We start from the raw sequence: 17,452 nt of genomic DNA on the forward strand, positions 1-17,452 counted from the left end.
TTTTTTTAATGTTTTATTTATTTTTGAGACAGAGAGACAGAGCATGAACAGGGGAGGGTCAGAGAGAGAGGGAGACACAGAATCTGAAGCAGGCTCCAGGCTCTGAGCTGTCAGCACAGAGCCCGACGCGGGGCTCGAACTCACAGACCGTGAGGTCATGACCTGAGCCGAAGTCGGACGCTTAACCGACTGAGCCACCCAGGCGCCCCAAACGTTTTTAAAAATTTAATTCCAGTTCAGTTAACCTACATTGTTATAGGAGTTTTGGGTGTACAATACAGTGATTCAACAATTTTTTTTTAAAGAATTTTTTTTTTATATATATATATTTTTTTCAACGTTTATTTATTTTGGGACAGAGAGAGACAGAGCATGAACGGGGGAGGGGCAGAGAGAGAGGGAGACACAGAATCGGAAACAGGCTCCAGGCTCTGAGCCATCAGCCCAGAGCCCAACGCGGGGCTCGAACTCACGGACCGCGAGATCATGACCTGGCTGAAGTCGGACGCCTAACCGACTGCGCCACCCAGTAAAGAATGTTTTTTAAGTTTACTTATTTGTCTTGAGAAAGAGAGAGCATGCGAGTGGGGAGGAGCAGAGAGAGGGGGAGAGTGAGAATCCCAAGCAGGCTCTGCGCTGTCCGCAAAGAGCCCCACGTGGGGCTTGGACTCAAGAACCGTGAGGGCATGACCTGAGCGGAAATTAAGTCACACACTTAACCGACTGAGCCACCCGGGTGGCGTTCCCCACCCCCTTTTTTAAAAATAGGCTTTATGCCCAGTGGGGAGCCCAACACAGGACTTGAACCCACAACCCTAAGATCAAGACCTATGCCGAGATTAAGAGTTGGACGCTTAACGGACTGAGCCACCCAGGTGCCCCTGATTCAACAAATCTGTACATTACTCACTGCTCATCGTGACAAGTGTCCTCTCGGTCCCCAATCCCCTATTTCGCCCATCCCTCTAACCACCTCCCCTCTGGTACCATCCGTTTATTCTCTGTAGTTAAGATCAGTTTCTTGGTTCGCTTCTCTCTCCTTTTTTTTCCCTTGGACCTTTCGTTTCTCAAATGCCACGTATGAGTGAAATCATATGGTGTCTTTCTCTGACTAGCTTACTTCACTTAGCACTATTTTAAAATTAATATTGTCGCACACTTGTGAATTCATTTTCTAGATGAGGAAACGAATTCCAATGACCGTCACACCTGCCTGCCTTAGAAGCGAGTCTGGAGTTTTGGCACATGGGGTATGTTCTGACTGCTCGCCATTGACGTTACTTCTGTTCCTCCTCTTTGCTCAGTAGAATTAGAAGCTATGGAATCTGGGGCGCCTGGGTGGCGCAGTCGGTTAAGCGTCCGACTTCAGCCAGGTCACGATCTCGCGGTCCGTGAGTTCGAGCCCCGCGTCAGGCTCTGGGCTGATGGCTCAGAGCCTGGAGCCTGTTTCCGATTCTGTGCCTCCCTCTCTCTCTGCCCCTCCCCCGTTCAGGCTCTGTCTCTCTCTGTTCCAAAAATAAATAAACGTTGAAAAAAAAATTAAAAAAAAAAAAAAAAAAAGAAGCTATGGAATCTGCCCAGGTGCTGACACCCCGTAAGGGTCTCGCTTGAAATTTAAGCCCAGGTCTCTTCTCCAGCCCTTTCACACGTGGGGAGGGTCCACTTCCTTTTGGCCCAAGATCACTAAAAGCCACACTGAGAGCTGACTCAGAGAAATGCTAGAGCCCCAGATAGGCCGGGCTTGAAGTTGGATGTGCTGTGGCTAAGGGTGGTCTCACCTAAGGGTGAGGGCAGGGGCGTTTGGCTGTATGTGGGGCGGTGGATCGTGCTAGATGAAATTTTTATAGTCAGTCACACCAGGGAGAGCGTATACGCGCAGGTACAGGCACGTGTCCACTCTGGAGTGTAATGATACTGTTTGCATCTTCAAAGCGCCCCCTCTCCCTGTTTTTCTATTAATAGACCTTACCCGCCAATTACATTGTCCCTCCCACCAGCCAGTGACTGATCGATTGCTCCGGGAAAGGGCACGCGGCCCACACTTTGGATTCTCACAGATCAAAGACAGGAGACAGCAATCTGTTTCCCCTGGGTTGTGACGTCGGCAGCCCGTAAGCCCAGAGCTACGAAGCCACGGTCCCTGGCACCAAAGCCTGTCTGTTTGGGGAGGTGCAGCGAAGGCAGAGGCAAGCGGAGATGAAAAGTCAGAGAGAGAGAAAGGGCACACATCGCTCCTTTGAAACTCCAGTCCCTTCTGCAGCTGGTTGACAAGACACGATACGTGTCCTTCTTTAGCTTCAGCTGGTTCAGGACGGGTTTTTGTCCCTCGCCACCAGTGTAGCACTCACGTATCAATACTCCAGCTAAGGTGCCCGAATCCACCCAGCCATGAGGGTCTAGACCAAGTCTACGCCCATGCCTGTCTGTGCCAAAGCCGCCCCTTCCCATGTGCCACAGCAAGTCTCGGCTGGGGAGGAGGACGCTTCTGTCCCCACCAGAGAGAGCGCGCAGGGGAGGGTGGGAGAGAGAGGGTCCCTCGGAAGCCGGCTGGGATCTGACCTGAGGGCCATCTGCCTCAAAGCGTGGGATTTTAAATGCTGTACCACCTGCTCTTTGTCCCCCCCTCCAGGCCAGACATCAGTGTTCGATGTCTCGCACAACAGGCGCTCAAAGCCTTTTTAGAGGATCATCTGTCAACAGGAAGGGGGGGGGGGAAGAGACACAGTCTCTCCTTAACGTCCTGGAGAAACACAGGCGTGTCACACACTGTGACCTGATGAACTGGCTGAGCTCCGCGGGTCAGGAAATGGACACTGAATCAGTTTCCTTCCCGTCCTGGGCAAGGGCTGGTTCCTCCTTCCCCCACAGACCCTTCCGCACAGGCTGTGGCCAACACAACTGCCATCCCCACCCCTGGCATCTGTCACCCTGCTGACCTCATCAGTGCACTTGTCGCCAACCTGCTTCAGCCAGCGCCTTGCCTTCAAATCCTGCTGTGGCGGCAGAATCTCCCCGAGATGTGGGGGGAGGTTAGGTATGCAAAACAGGGAGAAAATCACAGGCCGCTCGAGGGGGGATACATGACTGAGCTCACACAATCTATCAACTCATCTCCGCAGCTATCCAAATATCGCTGAAATGGCAGAGTCGTCCCCAGCTGTCCCATTTATCTCCAGCACAGGAACCAGTGAGGGGTGAGCCCGGGAGAGCACAGGCATCCGGAAAAGAGCACTCCCGACTGTGGGGTTTTTTTCCTTCCCTTCCCTTCCCTTCCCTTTTTCCTTTCCTTTCCTTTCGTTTTCTTTCTTTTGCTTCAACTAATCTGCCCTTTCAGGAAATTTTGCTCTCTTCAACAAAAGTAACCTGTTAGAAGGATAACTAAACTGCTTTGTATTTCTCTGATTTACTGTTTGTGAGTAGATTCACAAACAGGAGGCATTACGCTGTGCTAGAAGACAGCCAGCCCTGGAGTCAACCGGATGTGAGTTCCAATCCTGACACCGCGGTGGCCTTGCGGTGTGACTCAAGCTCTTGGAGGTACTGTTCTCTTGCCTGGGAAGTGGGAATAAGAAAGAGGTGATATGGGTTGAACTGTGTCCCCCTCCCCCCACCTGCCGCCACCAACCAAAAATCGGTACATAAAAAGACAGGTTGAAGTCCTAAGCTCAGAAGCTCAGTGTGCGACCTTATTTGGAACTAGGGTCACTGCGGATGCGATCTGTTAAGGTATGAGGGCATATTGGAGTGGGGGCAGGGCAATCACTATGACTGGTGTCTTTATAAAACGATGGCCATCTGAAGACAGAGCCACAAGGAGGATGCATGTGAAAATAGAGACAGAGGCTGGAGTTTTGCTGAAGCAAGCCAAGGAATGGCCACAGTTGCTGGTGATGCCAGAAGCCAGGGGAAAGGCATGGAACGGGTTCTCCCTTGGTGTCTTCGAGAGTGCACGCCCCTGCTGCCATCTTGATTTCGAACTTCTGGTCCCCAGAACTGCGAGAGAACACATTTCTGTTGCTCTGAGGTACTCTGTTACCACTGCCCTGGAACACTAATACAAGGGATACTAATACAAGGGATACTGTTAAAATGGACTATAAACAGGATTAATCTATTCACGGAGCCTTAGCACCAGGATCGGCAAGAAACTCAAGGAAGAGTTCTTTTCTCCGCCATCCTGGATTCTCCATCCTTCGAGATGACCCACTCCAGTGCTGTCTGGGTTTCCTGGCGCAGATAATGAAATTTTCTGCTCGTACCTGGGCTTCTGTGGGGCAGAAGGGATGCATCTTTCACTTTGGTCAAAGCATACAGATACTACAGACTCAGCTCCGTAATCTCCTCCTCCAGGAAGGCAGCCATGATACACCCCCATGACTGAATGGGATCCCTCCCGTGGGATCCCAGATGCCCTGTCCCACCCTACCACAATGCTTTTGTAAACCATTTTCCAGGTACTGGAAAATTTACTTTTTCAAATTAGAAAAAACTTAGACTTATCGTAGAATTTTTAACACAATGAAAAGGTGCTGTCATGGGGGGAAGGCAAGATACGATGCTATATATGTAGAAACAAAATATGTGCTTTGGAAATACGCACATGAAAGAAAGAGACAGAGGGGCGCCTGGGTGGCTCAGTCGGTTAGGTGTCCGACTTCAGCTCAGGTCATGATCTCGCAGTTTGTGGGTTTGAGCCCCACATCGGGCTCTGTGCTGACAGCTCGGAGCCTGGAACCTGCTTCAGATTCTGTGTGTGTCTCTCTCTTTCTGCCCCTCCCCCACTCACACTCTCTCTCTCTCTCTCTCTCTCTCTCTCTCAAAAATAAACAAACATTAAAAAAAAAGAGAGACAGGAAGGTAAGACACCAACAGTGTTGATTGTGCTGCTGGTAGATGAGACTCTGGGCCATTTCTATTTTCATCTCTTTCTATACATTTCCATTCTTCTACAGTGAACATGGATGATTTTGAGAATTAGGAAAAATTATTTTTTGAACATATAACTTATGGTTTTACTTGCCTGTCTTCCCCCAGGGGCTGTGAATGCTCCTTAGAGGGGAAAGCCGTGTTGGATCATTCCTGTGTCTCCACCTCCTAGCACTGGGCAGGGCACATAGTAGGTATGTGATAAATACAGGATGGATGGATGGATTGACGGAGTTAGAGATTACATAGCTCAGTGGCTAAGAATAAGAGCTTTTGGGGCCCCTGGGCGGCTCAGTCGGTTAAGCGTCCGACTTCGGCTCAGGTCATGAACTTGTGGTTCATGAGTTCGAGCCCCGCCTCGGGCTCTGTGCTGACAGCTCGGAGCCTGGAGCCTGCTTCAGATTCTGTCTCCCTCTCTCTCTCTGCTCCTCCCCCGCTCGCACTCTGTCTCTCTCAAAAACAAATAAAGATTTAAAAAATTTTTTTAAAAAGAGTAAGAGCTTTAGACTCAGACAGAATTGGGCTGGAGTCTGCTCTGCCTCTTAGCAGCTGTGTGACACTGAGTGAATCACTTAACCTCTCTGAGTTTCTGTTGAGCCCCATCTGTGAAAGGGGCTCAAATTCCTGCTTGATGTGAAGCTGAGGGTCTGGATGCACAGTCCCTGATGTAGACCAGACCCTCGACACCTGCAGCAACAGCATCTTCAGCTGGAGAAGATGGGGAGCGAGTGCCCGGATGTTCCTTCCAAGAATACGGACTGACCCTCCCCCAAGTCCTTCATGTTCGGACTTCAAAATCAAACTGGATTTGGCTTCTGGCTCTGCCTCTGACTGGCTGTGTCACCTCAGGCAAGCCACATCACCTGTATGCTTCTGCATTGTCTTCTGCAGAATTACGATATTGATGACAATAGCTGGCACGTAGTAAGTGCTTACTGTGTGCCACCCTCTGAGCCGAGCGCTTCCTGTGCCCCGAGAAGTGAGGTGATATGATGGTTAAGGTTCAGGTGTAAGACTCAAACCACCAGGGTTCAATTACTGGTTTACCCCCTCCTCCAGCTTGAACAACCTTGGGCAAGTTACTTAACCTCTCTGTGCCTCAGTTTCCTCCCTACAAGATGGAGTTAATAACAGTGACCTCACTGGGTTGCTACGAAAATTATGTGATATAAGAGATGCAAAGGACTTGGGAGAGTGCCTGGCACTTAGCACATAATCGATTTGTCTTATACAATCATCACGACAGCCATCTACTCTTATGGACTTATCCCCAAGAGGAAACTGAGGCTCAGAGAGGTGAAGTGACCTGCCCAAAGCTGCACAGTCAGCAAGCTGCAGAATTGGAAGGTGCACCCTGATTTGGCTGCTTAAAGCACAGGCTCTCCCAAGGCCAGGGGAGGTCAAGGACCCAGCAAGGTGCATGGCACATAGTAGGTGTCGCTCCACCTCAGAGTGGACTTCCCACCCAGCCCCAGCCCCAGCCCCACCTCTAGCCTGGAGGCAGCTCCTCCCGCCCCTCCTGGCCTGTGATGGGCTCTGAATTGTTTACAGCTAAAGTCCTGCATCACTGCATCAAGCAGAGCCCTTGCCAGCTTCAGAGAAAAACCAAATGTGTTCAGTGTCAGGTCAGAGAAGTGTTCGTTTTTATTAGCGTTAATCTAATACGTTGTCTTTCCTCGCTGAACTCTGAATAAGTTAATCAAGGACAGGCTGGATTTGTGTTTTCTTAATAACGCCGCCTGATTCCGAAGGCTGCCTGCTGTGAGCTCTAGGCTCCGGGCATCTTTCTTATTTTCTCTTGCTTCTCTCTTTACATTTTATAAAAATACATAAGATTTCCAGGGGCAGAGGGGTTAGCGTGGCATAGGAGGCGGCCTGCAAGCTTTGAAATTAAATGAATCTTGTTTCAGATCTCAGTTCCTCACTTCTACCCAGGTGGCCTGCGTTTCTGAGTTTAAAATTTTCCTATTTGTGAAAGAAAATAACAATAGTGTCTAACTTTCTGAGTTGGGTGGTAATTAAAGCAATGAAGCTCTTACAACATGGTCCAGCCCATAATGATCACTCAATAGACAGTAGCTATTATTACTTCTACTGATAGTAACTCACTACCAGGTCACTATTAAGTGACCTAGAATCATGAACCAGGAGATGCGATAAGCATTTTCCATAGATCCTTCCATTCAAATACGTGAAGAGCAAACAGGACAGTGGCTGGCGTAGAGTAGGTGTTCAAGAAATGGCAGTCATTTCTGGTAGAAGTGGCTGTGGCAGTTTATTCTCACAACAAATGGGAAGTGTTGTGAGTGTTGTTGGTTATCGATGCACCACAAGGAACTCCCACTCCATCCGGGACCTCAAAAGCACAGGTGATCACCATTCACCTAATGGCCCTGATAGGGACCATACTGGGTGGGGGGGTCAGGGACAATTTCCTGGAGGCGAGCTAAGCTGAGAGCGGAAGGAAGAGTGGCGTTGACCCTTGGAGGCACTCCAGACAGAGGAAGGGTCATTCATTCATGTGTCCATCCCATCATTCCTTCATTCCACAAGTATTGAGACAAGTATTTATTGAGCACTGGCTCTGTGACGGGTGCTGTCCCTGGTGCTGAATGAAGAGCATGGGGGAAATAGGAGAGGCAACGTTTCTGCCCTCATGGCACTGACAGTCTGGTAGGGGAGGCGGACTACAAACAAGGAAGAAACACATAAACAAGACGCTTTCAGATGATGGTAAGGTCTGTGACAAAAATAAAACCAGGAAATATGGTTGTGACCAGGTACAAAGTGGGGCTGTTTTAGTTAGGAAGGCCTCTCTCGGAAGGCGAGGTTTGACTGGGGACCCAAAGGAAGGGAGGAAGGGAGCCATGCAAGGATACGGAAGAAGAGCATATAGATAGAAGAAACTGGTTATACAAAGACCCTATGGTAGGAACAGGCTTGGCACATTCAGTGAATGGCAAGAAGGACAGTGGGGCAGGGTGTGGTGGTGTGGGTGGCGGGGGGGTGGGGGTGGCGTGCAGAGCCCTACAAGGTAAGTTTGGAGCGGTGGCCACAACAGGGGGCTCTGGAATTTATCCTAGGTGGGGTAATAGCATATCCTAAGGTGCAGGCTTGTGACAAACTTTGGGATTTGTAAACTACTAGGAGTTCAGAGTGGCTAGGGAGAGACACAGCTGGGTGGGTGAAGAGAAGCCACTTCACAATTTCTCCATTCTGTGTAGCACCTCGTACCTCACCTGGACCGAGAAGATGGGGTCCCTCCCGCCAGCAGATCCACGAGGACTTCCTGATCACCTCTAAGACCCACAACGTGCCAAGCACTGTGCTGGGTACTTTCCTAACCAGTGTCCCAGTGAGCTCTCAGGAGACGCCCAGAAGGGAGGGGTCGTTATCCCCATTTTACAAACAGCAAAACTGAGTCATGAGAAAGTGAAACTATTTGCCTGGGCCACATGGCTGGTTGGGACAGAAGTGGAACATGAATCCAAGTCCCCCAATCTGTTCTGCCACGTCCCACACTCTCTTCCACCTCCCTGTGAATGCCGGGTTCTTAAAGAAGCAGAATTCTAGGAGATCCCCGAGCGTGGGAAGGTGGGGTCCCCTGCCTGGATGGCTCCTGAGCCCAGTACAGGGTGGGACCGAAGCCGGGGAACGTGCTCCCCTGTGTGAGTCCCTGCCACTAATCCCGCTTCCCTCCATGGCGGAAGAAGGGGTTTTCCATGAGCTGAATCACAGCAGAAGTGTGATATATGGCAGGGAACACAAAGGCTGGGGAGGTTTTCCTTCTGTCCTGATTGGTGCTGGATCCTCCCAAACCATCTGGCCTGGATTCCCAAAACATGCCATGTGTGTTCATCTCCAGAACTGCAGGGTTGCGGGCTCCTCCCCCGCATGCTGGTCAGCCGGGTGGACGTCGGCAGACTCTGGAAGGCGGTCCAGGGGCCAAGCGTTCAGGCCAGATGTGCCTCTCCCCAGCTGTACGGCCCTGGGCAAGTGTCTCCCTTCACCAAGCCTCAGTTTCCACATCTGTTACCTGGGTGGAGGGTCACACCCCTTGTTCATGAGGTATAGTGGAAACCGAGTAAGGTAACGCGCTCACAGAAGAAAGCCTTTTTCGACTGAAAGGCTAAGAAAATGCGAGGAAATACCTCCAGGGCAACGATGCCCTCCAACTGCCATCACCAAGAGATCTGTCAAGATGGGCCGACAGGCAACACGGTACAGCAGAGCCACGGCATGCCGTGGAAGCCAGAGCTCACAGAGTTCCTGAGCCTTCTCACGGGCAATGTCACTGACTAGCTATGTCACCGTGGGCTCTTGGTGCCTTGGTTTCCTCATCCTTAAAATGGGAATAACAGCACCTTCTACAGAGTTGTGGTAACAATTCAATACACATTAAAGCGCTTAAGTACCTGGTACATCGTAAGTGCTCAGTAGATGCTGTTTTAACGTCCATGTGTATTTATTTAACAAGACTAAAAAACGCTGCGAGGAAATGTCAGACTTTGAACTCTGGCAGATGTAGGGTTCAAGTCCTGGCTGTTTACAAGCTGTGTGACCTTGGGCAAGCTATTTCTCTGGGCTTCAAATTTCTCCTCTGAAATGGGGACGAGAGCGAATCCCCGGGCATGTCTACAGCCGTGACTATATGGCAGCCGGTTCCTATTCAACACTGAAACCTGGTGGCGGTTACTGTATTCTTCTCACCCCCTCCCTTCCCCTTGGCCACCTTCCCTGTCTGCCCCTCTTACCTCGCTCCTCCTCCTTCTCCCGGACGATCCTCCCCTTGAGGGCTCGGCTCCAGGCTCCACCGTAGTCACCCAGCTTGGCCCTCTCGCTCCCGTCCTTGCCCTTGAACCAGGGTCCGTACCTGCGGGCAATGTTCGAGGCTTCACCCGTGTCCCGGAAGCCTCTGCCCAGATGCAGGTCACCCAAGAAGGGCAGCTCAGCGCCTTCGGCCTGGACCCCCGCGGCGGGGCTGGCCTGGCTCTGGGAGATGGCGGGCTGGCCCACGAAGCCAGAGTGAAGGAACACCAGGCTCCCGGCCGTCAGGTAGAGCACCAGGAAGGTAAAGAAACGCACAGGCTTCCTGCGGAAGTACCGCTGGAATTTGAACCAGAGCTTGGCCATAGCAGGATCATTCCGGACTGGCTCGCTGGGGCTTGGCTGGCGGGGGGTTTTCAGGAAGGGGATGGAGGGGGGCTGCGTTCCCGAAGCTTCCCTCCGGGATGGAACCCCTGGGGGTCTGCAGTCTTATTCCTTCCGCAAAGGTGATGCTTGGCTGATGCCAAGAGAATGGAGCCCTCCTGAGGTCAAGGTGAGCTTCCTGGAGCCACAGAAGGGACCCCACACCCAGGAGTCAGTCCCATTTTCCTACATCTTGTTCCTCACGTCAGAAAGCTCCCAAAGAACTTGGATAATGGCAGTCGCAGGAGGATTCTGTCGGTCACCAGCACCGCAGCTCACTTTGCACCTTTTCTTGGCTCTTCCGGCCTGTCAGGGCTGGATTCTTTCACCGAGGGCCATTTTCTGGCCCCTTTCCCAGCTGGGGGCCACGCTCGGTGTATCCACCCCGTGGAAACAGAGGCTGCCGGGTTTCCATCTGCTCACGCATTAGGGCTCAGGACTGCCACCTGCAAAACAGCACGGACACGGGCTTAAGAAGCCTCCTCACGGAGGCCAGAGCTCAAAGCGTTCTTAAGCCTTCTCACCGCGAATGCAGAGCCCCGAGGAAGGGAGGGAACCAATGGCCTGAAGCACCCAGCAAGTGCTTGGATGGAGGCCCAGTCCCGGGTCTTCTAGAACACCTGCCTTTTTCTGTAAGCCAAAGTGGGAACTTGGGGGCCTGTCTCCTCCTGGGCCCTCATTTTCGGACACACTTTACCTCGGACAAGCTCAAGTTCTTAGGGCCCACATTTCCTATATGCTTGTCAAACGTACACTGATACGTGAACTATTTTAAGCCTAAAAAGTACTTCCTAGGGTCCCTGCCGAATTGCCTGCTGGACCTGGCTGATTCGGAACCAGATCAAATTCATTCTTTTTTTGTTGCTGTTCTTCCAGCAAATGCTTAGCGAGCACCCCACTATGTAGCAGGTACTGTCCTAAGCGCCGGACATAAAGCCGTGAACCAGAGAAACCAAGTCCCTTCCTTCCCGGGGCTCACATTCCAGTGGGAGAGATCAAAGCCATAGCCCCTCTCCTCTACCCAAGGAAGAAAAGGAAAAGAAATCTGATTTAGCGACACAGCCATCACTCGGCATTTATTTGGCATCTACAGTCCGCCCAGCTCTGTGCCGAGCCCCCTACATGCGTTAGCTCACGTGGTCTTCCCAGGGTTCCTAGGGGAGGAACAATTTCCCCACTTCACAGATGAGGAACCTGAGGCCGCACAGCCGGTGAGTGGTCGACTTGGGAATTGAACCCAGGACAGTCCAAATGCAAAACCACAGCTCTTAATCACTGCGTTTTTGACCCGGCTTTTGTCCTACACGGACTAGATATCACTTGGGGATTCAGAGATAGGCTCTGAAGCAGCAGCCCGCCTCCACGGCCTCCCAGGGACACTGCTCACTGTCTGACAGGGCCCCTCAGGGTGTGGTCCACGGAGCATCTGATGCATGATCACCTGAGAACCTGGTTAACTACGAAGATTCTGGACCTCTCCAGCCCAGATTTCTGGTAGAAGGGGAAGTCTACAGGTGTAACAAGGTGCCCTCAGGTCATGGTGACAGGCACGGAGGGCCGAGGGCACTGCTTTATGAGTAAACGTTAAGGAGCATCAGCCAGGAGGGAAAACAGAATACGAATCAGAAAACCGAATACTCCTTTTGGCTGGTGCGATTTCATGTTATCACCAGCAGGGGGCCTCGTGACAGTCTTGGCCAATGTACAGGACTAACTGGCAGCCAATGGCTGATCTGAATGGTAACAGCCCCTCCGGAATGCAGACAGTGGCACGGGAGTTTAACTGTGGTTCAGGGGAGATGCCATCAGTAGTCCATACGCCATCCCATTCATTCAGGTACTAAGTGCTAAGCACCTACTATGCAGTTATTGTGCTAGGCACTTGGAATGGATAAGTGAAAAAAAAAAAAAAACAGCTCCAAATTTTTGTGGGGTCAAACTACCCGTTTCTCCATCGCTCCGTCTATCTGTCCACCGCTTTAACCCATCCATCAGTCCACCTGCCCACCCATCAAGTCACAATCTATCCATCCATCCACTGTCCATTCCTTCATCCATCCATCAATCCACCTGCCCGTCCGTCCATCCATCCACCATTCGTCTGTTCATTAATCCACTCGTTCACCTACCCGTCCATCTAGACCGCTGCAGCCCATGCAACCATACCGCTCTCCCCCACCCATCCACCTACCCATCCTTCCATCCTTTCAAAAATGTGCATTGCTTGCCTACTGTGTGTGCTTGGGATACCAAAATAAATAATCCAGAGTCCCCCTTTCAGAGAATTCAGAGTCTGCCGAGGGAGATAGCAACTCTAAACCACCACTGTATGAAATCACTGCACTAGATCGTGCTAAATCCTGTAGTAGATGTAGAAGATACAGAACAGCAATTAATAGCTAATGTTTACTGAGCACTTCACAGAGCCGACATTGCTCTGAACACATACATACTCTGAATCCTTGCAACATTTCTACGAGGGAGATCTGTAACCGTTTTACAGAGGAGAGAAACGAGGCTCAGAGAGATTAAGTAATTTACCCAGGGCCACATAGTTGGTGGGGGGGGGGGGGACTTGAATGCCAAGTCCAGGAGTCTGGACTATGTTCTATCTGCGTGCATGCGGAACCACTGAAGTTCCAAGGTCACACTGATACTTTAAACCAGGCAGTGGGTGGTGACCCATGGTATTCCGTGGAGATCACACACACGCCAGATGTTTCTGCAGCTGGGCCAGGATGAGAAAAAGCCAGCAGCCATCATGGGGATGGGCAGAAGGACACCAGCCCTTCCAGAAGCAGACGAGGGCATAGGCTTTGGAGGTGGACTGACCTGGGTTCAGATCCCGCCTCTTCCACCTGCCGGCTTGTGGGACTGGGTCAAGACACCTGTTCTCATGAAGATCCTCACCTGTAACGTGGGTGTAAGAATCAAGACACCTCCCCCCAAATATATTTGCTGGGAGGGCTGCACTTAAAAATGTAGGAAGAGTGCCTGGCACACAGTAGGTGCTCAAGAAAAGCACCCCCTAACCCCACTCCTCTCAAGGGCACATGTGAGCAGCCTTCAAAGGCATTTGCCGCAGCAGCTCATTTGCTGCCGTGGAGACGGCAGAGATCCTAGCTGTTGTGTTCCCTGTGGCTTTTTGTCTCTCTGAGGATATTTCTGGGTCTAGTCCTTTTTTGTTGTTCCCTTCTTGTTCTTTTCTATTTCAACACATCTTTTCTCTAAGTGGGTGCCAAATGGGTTTTAAGAGGATAATGAGCTCATTAGAAGCTGGCAGGGAACAGAAAGAGACAGAGGCATTGGTGGTGTGGGGAGTGAAGGGGACCCATCCGGGAAGGGACTGTGGGGAGGGGGGCTCCTCCAGGGGACAGGGGGGCGGTGCTGATTTGAGCCACCCACGCCACCTGCCAGTGCTGGGAGGGAGGGCACCCGGAGGGAGAACACCCTGGAACCTGGGCAACACGGGGGTGGGGGCGTCCAGTCTGTTCTCTCTCCGTGTTAGCCCCAGCATCTGGCACACAGCAGGCCCTCAAGAGGTGCAGGAAATGAGAAGAGTCAGGGGACTGACCTCCCCTGGGGGCTTAAACCTAAACCCTGTCACCACAACACTGGTGACAGCCTCAGAGAATGACACTCAGGGCTCTGTGAAGGGAGTACCTTTCGTTTCACAGCTCTGGGTGGTCCTGGAGTTCAGGGGGCCCCGATGAGCCACAGCCCCCCCTCCCCAAGGGAACCCCAAAGACTTCTCTGCTTCTCACCACCCTCTGCCATCCTCTCCCCATCCCCAAGCCTCTGTCTGTCTCTTTCTCTCTCTCTAGACAGAAACCCTAACCCCAAAGCGAATGCGGAAATGAAATGAACGGCCATTTATTGAACACCTACTATATGCCGGACGCTGCATTCAAAGACTTTACAAACACGTTCTCACAAACTCCTCCCTCCCAGCAACCTGTGAGAGCAATGGCTCTCCCCAGCCCACAGATGGCACATGGACAGTGCCCCCGGGGAAGGGGGCACGTGTTGGCCTCCACCTCCCCGTCTCCACTTGCCTGTTACACGTTGGAAGCCATAATCCCGTCAGCATCCTGTCCTGTCACTTACAGGAAGCCTTACAGAAATCCATGAGCCTGAGCAGGGGGCCCGCCCTCCCTCTCTCTTCAGCCGGGCAGGGGCCCGCGCCTCTGTGAGCTCCACTCTTCTCTTGTGAGCCGACCACAGTCTTCCTGCTGGGGCCCGGGGAGGGTCCGGTGAGATGCCCACCCCAGAGTTGGTGCTATGAGCGATCAGTCTCCATCCCTCTCCATTTTGCATGACAACCCCCTGAGCCTCAGTTTCCCCATCTACTCAATGTGGCGGATGACCCGATCCCTCCCCTGCCTCCCTCCCAGGGCTGGCGGGGGTCTCCACCACCGTGAGGGCAAGACGTCCCCCCTCTGCAGGAATGGCAGCATTTGGTTACTGCAGTTCATGTTTCCAGCCGGAGCCTCGCAGCGTCTAAACACAGCCTATTTTTAGCACCAGAATGAACTTCTGGTGTTCAGTTGCGAAGAAAATAACTGGTGGGGCAGAGCTACCCTGTGGGAAGGGAAGATAGGAGGTGAGCCGGCCCCGTGGCCCCCGGGGCCCCTGGGAGGGGCCGTGGCGCTTGTCCTTCCAGATGGCGGGGGCAGGTGGGTCTGGCCAGAAGTCCGTGAGCCTGAGCAGGGGGCCCGCCCTCCCTCTCTCTTCAGCCCCCTGAACTTGACTGGAGGGCCTCAGTTGACCCCGGTGACCATCCAAGCCTCTACAAGAAATAGCTCCCCAGAAACCAGGTTTGTCAAGTTTGGGTTTCTCCACACGTCTGGGCAGGGGACACACCCGGGGATCTTCAAGCGACTGGGAGCCCAGACCAGAGACGAAATTTTAGCGCTGGCCTAATGGGGACGTCGGAAATCAGCAGTGTCTGTTGTTGGGCGTTTACTATGTGCCAGGCACCGTGCCTTATTTCCACCGTGCCATTTAATCCCCTCTAGAACCCTGTGAGCTGCTTACTAACCTCTCTGTGCCTCAGTCTCCCCATCCGTAGAATGGGGGAAACAGTCCTACTTGTCTCGTAGGGTTCGTGTGGGGACTACGCGCGTTTCACCGAAGCGTTACCTCTTAACAGTAATAACGCGTAGGGAACGTGTATGGTTTTGTGTGCCCAGCACCCGTTTTGTTTTACTGGTAGAGGGACCCTATTGTCCTTCACAGGGCTTCTCCGTCATCGGTTCTTAGCCTGTATGGCTGGGGTAGAATGAGTTCCCCTCCCCAGCTGCTGCCACACTCAACCCTGTCGTCTCCTGACGCCTGTGTACAAGCAACGCAGGGTGCACCTATACCCGGGAGTGGCGTTCCTAGGGCCTGCTGTGTGAACATCTCACGACTGCCCTAAGGAATGCTGGTGTGTTTTCCAAAGGGCTGCAGTGACCAACTCCCCCCAGTAGCCTACGGGCGTTCCTGTTCTTCCAGATCGGCACCGTGGCTCAACACCGTCAGCCTTTTTTGGTCTTGCCAATCGTTGGGTAGATCTTTCACAGATTTTGTGTGCGCCCCACCCATAGACTCAACTCCCAGATGCCACTTGGAAGGAACAATGGGAGTCGGGTGGGTAACCGCCCCGGGCCCCCTCGCCCCTGAGACAGGAGAAATGAAATGTCAGGCCGTGTGGATGCCAGGTTCCCTCACTTTCCCCAGAGGGATTCAGCCTCAGTCACTCTCAGCGGCAGCGGACCGGAGCACCCCTTTGGCTTCTTCCCTTCCCCGTCTCTCTTCCCCACTCAGGGAAGGAAAGGAGTCAGTATGCCCTCCGCCTCGGAAATAAACTACTTACCAATGATTAGTGTGTGTGTCAGCTACTTGGAATATATTGTGATTCATTCAAGCTTTTCCTTGTCGGTAGGCCTATGAGATATTTCCAGTTTTCCTCCCTCATAAATAAGTAATGCTACGGTGAACCTCCTATAGGTAGATCTTTGTCCAGATTCCTGGAAAGCAATACAGGACCGCTCAATAATGATGAGACGCAGTTACGATCACACCCATTTTGCGGATGAGGCAGCCACGGCTCAGAGAGACGAAGGGACTGGTCCAAGCACGCGGCTTGCGAGACAAGAGCAGGGATTCAAGGGCAAGACTGTCGAAATCTCAATGTTGTGATGCAGTGGCCCACACCGTGTGGACCCCCTAAACAGCTAGAGCCCCTTACCCACTCCGCCTCTCAGCTGAATCCCAGCCTCGATGGAAGGATCCTTCCCGAGCTTGGGGACGTGGAAAACCGTCCCTCAAACACTGCTTCTCCAGGTAGTTTACTCAAAGTTCAACTCCTTTCATCAAACTTCCTTCTCATCCTTCTTGCTCCAGGACCAGCCCCTTGGCAAGTGAAAGAAGTTACAAAACAGCCCAAGAAATACCATTATAAATGACGACCTTGCGGTCACGGTCTTTAGGAATCTAGAATTTTATTAACCCAACTAACCCCGGGGAAGAACTTCACACCCCTACATGGTGTTCCGTGGACCCCCTCTGGGACACACCCGTCCCCTCACCCGTGTCCAGAATATAATGACACCATTGTGTCCGTGATGGACCCTCCGTGTCGTTCTCCCTGGTGCCTGGCCCACCCTGTGCAAAGGTGTGACGGGTACTTCAGTCAGCACATACAGAGTTGCTCTGGGGGCCAAAAAAGTGGGATTATCGTGTCCAAGACTCTGCACATCTGTGTGTGCGCCCACAGGGGAAACCTTGCTCCGGCCTCCTAAAACCCAAGCATGTGCTGCCTTCGGCACACTCACCCGGCCGCCAGGAGGAGCCCCAGAGCCCCCACACTTCCTCCCTTCCGGTCCGAGGACAGGGACTCACCCGCCACCACCCGGCATCCACAGCTCACCATCCGTGTCCATTATCATTCACCTTTCCCCAAATTCAAGAAAAATAAACGAGAAGGCAAAGTGCCATTAGCTTAATGGCCTTTAACACCCAGCCATCTGCCATGATGTAATTAAATAAAAAAATCAAAAGGAGCATATGGGGCCCATTAAAAATAAATATTAAAATTTCGTTTCCCCGGGTAAATGACTCCAGTGCCTCCTGTTCCACGGGCAAACTTTATGGCCACCTTCACTTGTTGCAGAGAAATCAGGCTGCGCCACAGTGAAGAGAAACCACCAGGGAGGAACCACAGGAGGGGGTCAGACTGAGGGTCGGACATTTCTGGTTTGAACCTGCCCCAGCTACACGGCGGCTGGGATCTTCGGCAAGTGGCTTCTCCGAGACTCAGTTTCCTCATCTGCAAAATACAACCGATCTCCCC

At 52.2% G+C, this 17,452-nt stretch overlaps 1 protein-coding gene across 5 annotated transcripts in view; it reads right to left on the minus strand.

The window, feature by feature from the left end:
• Positions 1–17,452, minus strand: part of WSCD2 (WSC domain containing 2) — a 101,797-nt gene that overhangs the window by 51,361 nt on the left and 32,984 nt on the right. For 2 of the 5 annotated variants that reach the window (XM_040443673.1, XM_040443669.1), the window contains exons 1-2: positions 15,974–16,124; positions 9,681–10,562 (exon numbers count right to left, since the gene is read on the minus strand). In XM_040443673.1, coding sequence (XP_040299607.1) covers positions 9,681–10,059 — 379 coding nt within the window. In that variant the 5' untranslated portion in view covers positions 10,060–10,562; positions 15,974–16,124. Of the gene's footprint in view, positions 1–9,680; positions 10,563–15,973; positions 16,125–17,452 lie in introns of those variants that run through there. The other 3 variants (XM_040443671.1, XM_040443670.1, XM_040443672.1) reach the window with 2 other exon arrangements.

Source organism: Herpailurus yagouaroundi, unplaced genomic scaffold (assembly GCF_014898765.1).
Source record: "Herpailurus yagouaroundi ecotype Mexico unplaced genomic scaffold, PumYag 191, whole genome shotgun sequence".
Classification (NCBI taxonomy): Eukaryota; Metazoa; Chordata; class Mammalia; order Carnivora; family Felidae; genus Herpailurus; species Herpailurus yagouaroundi.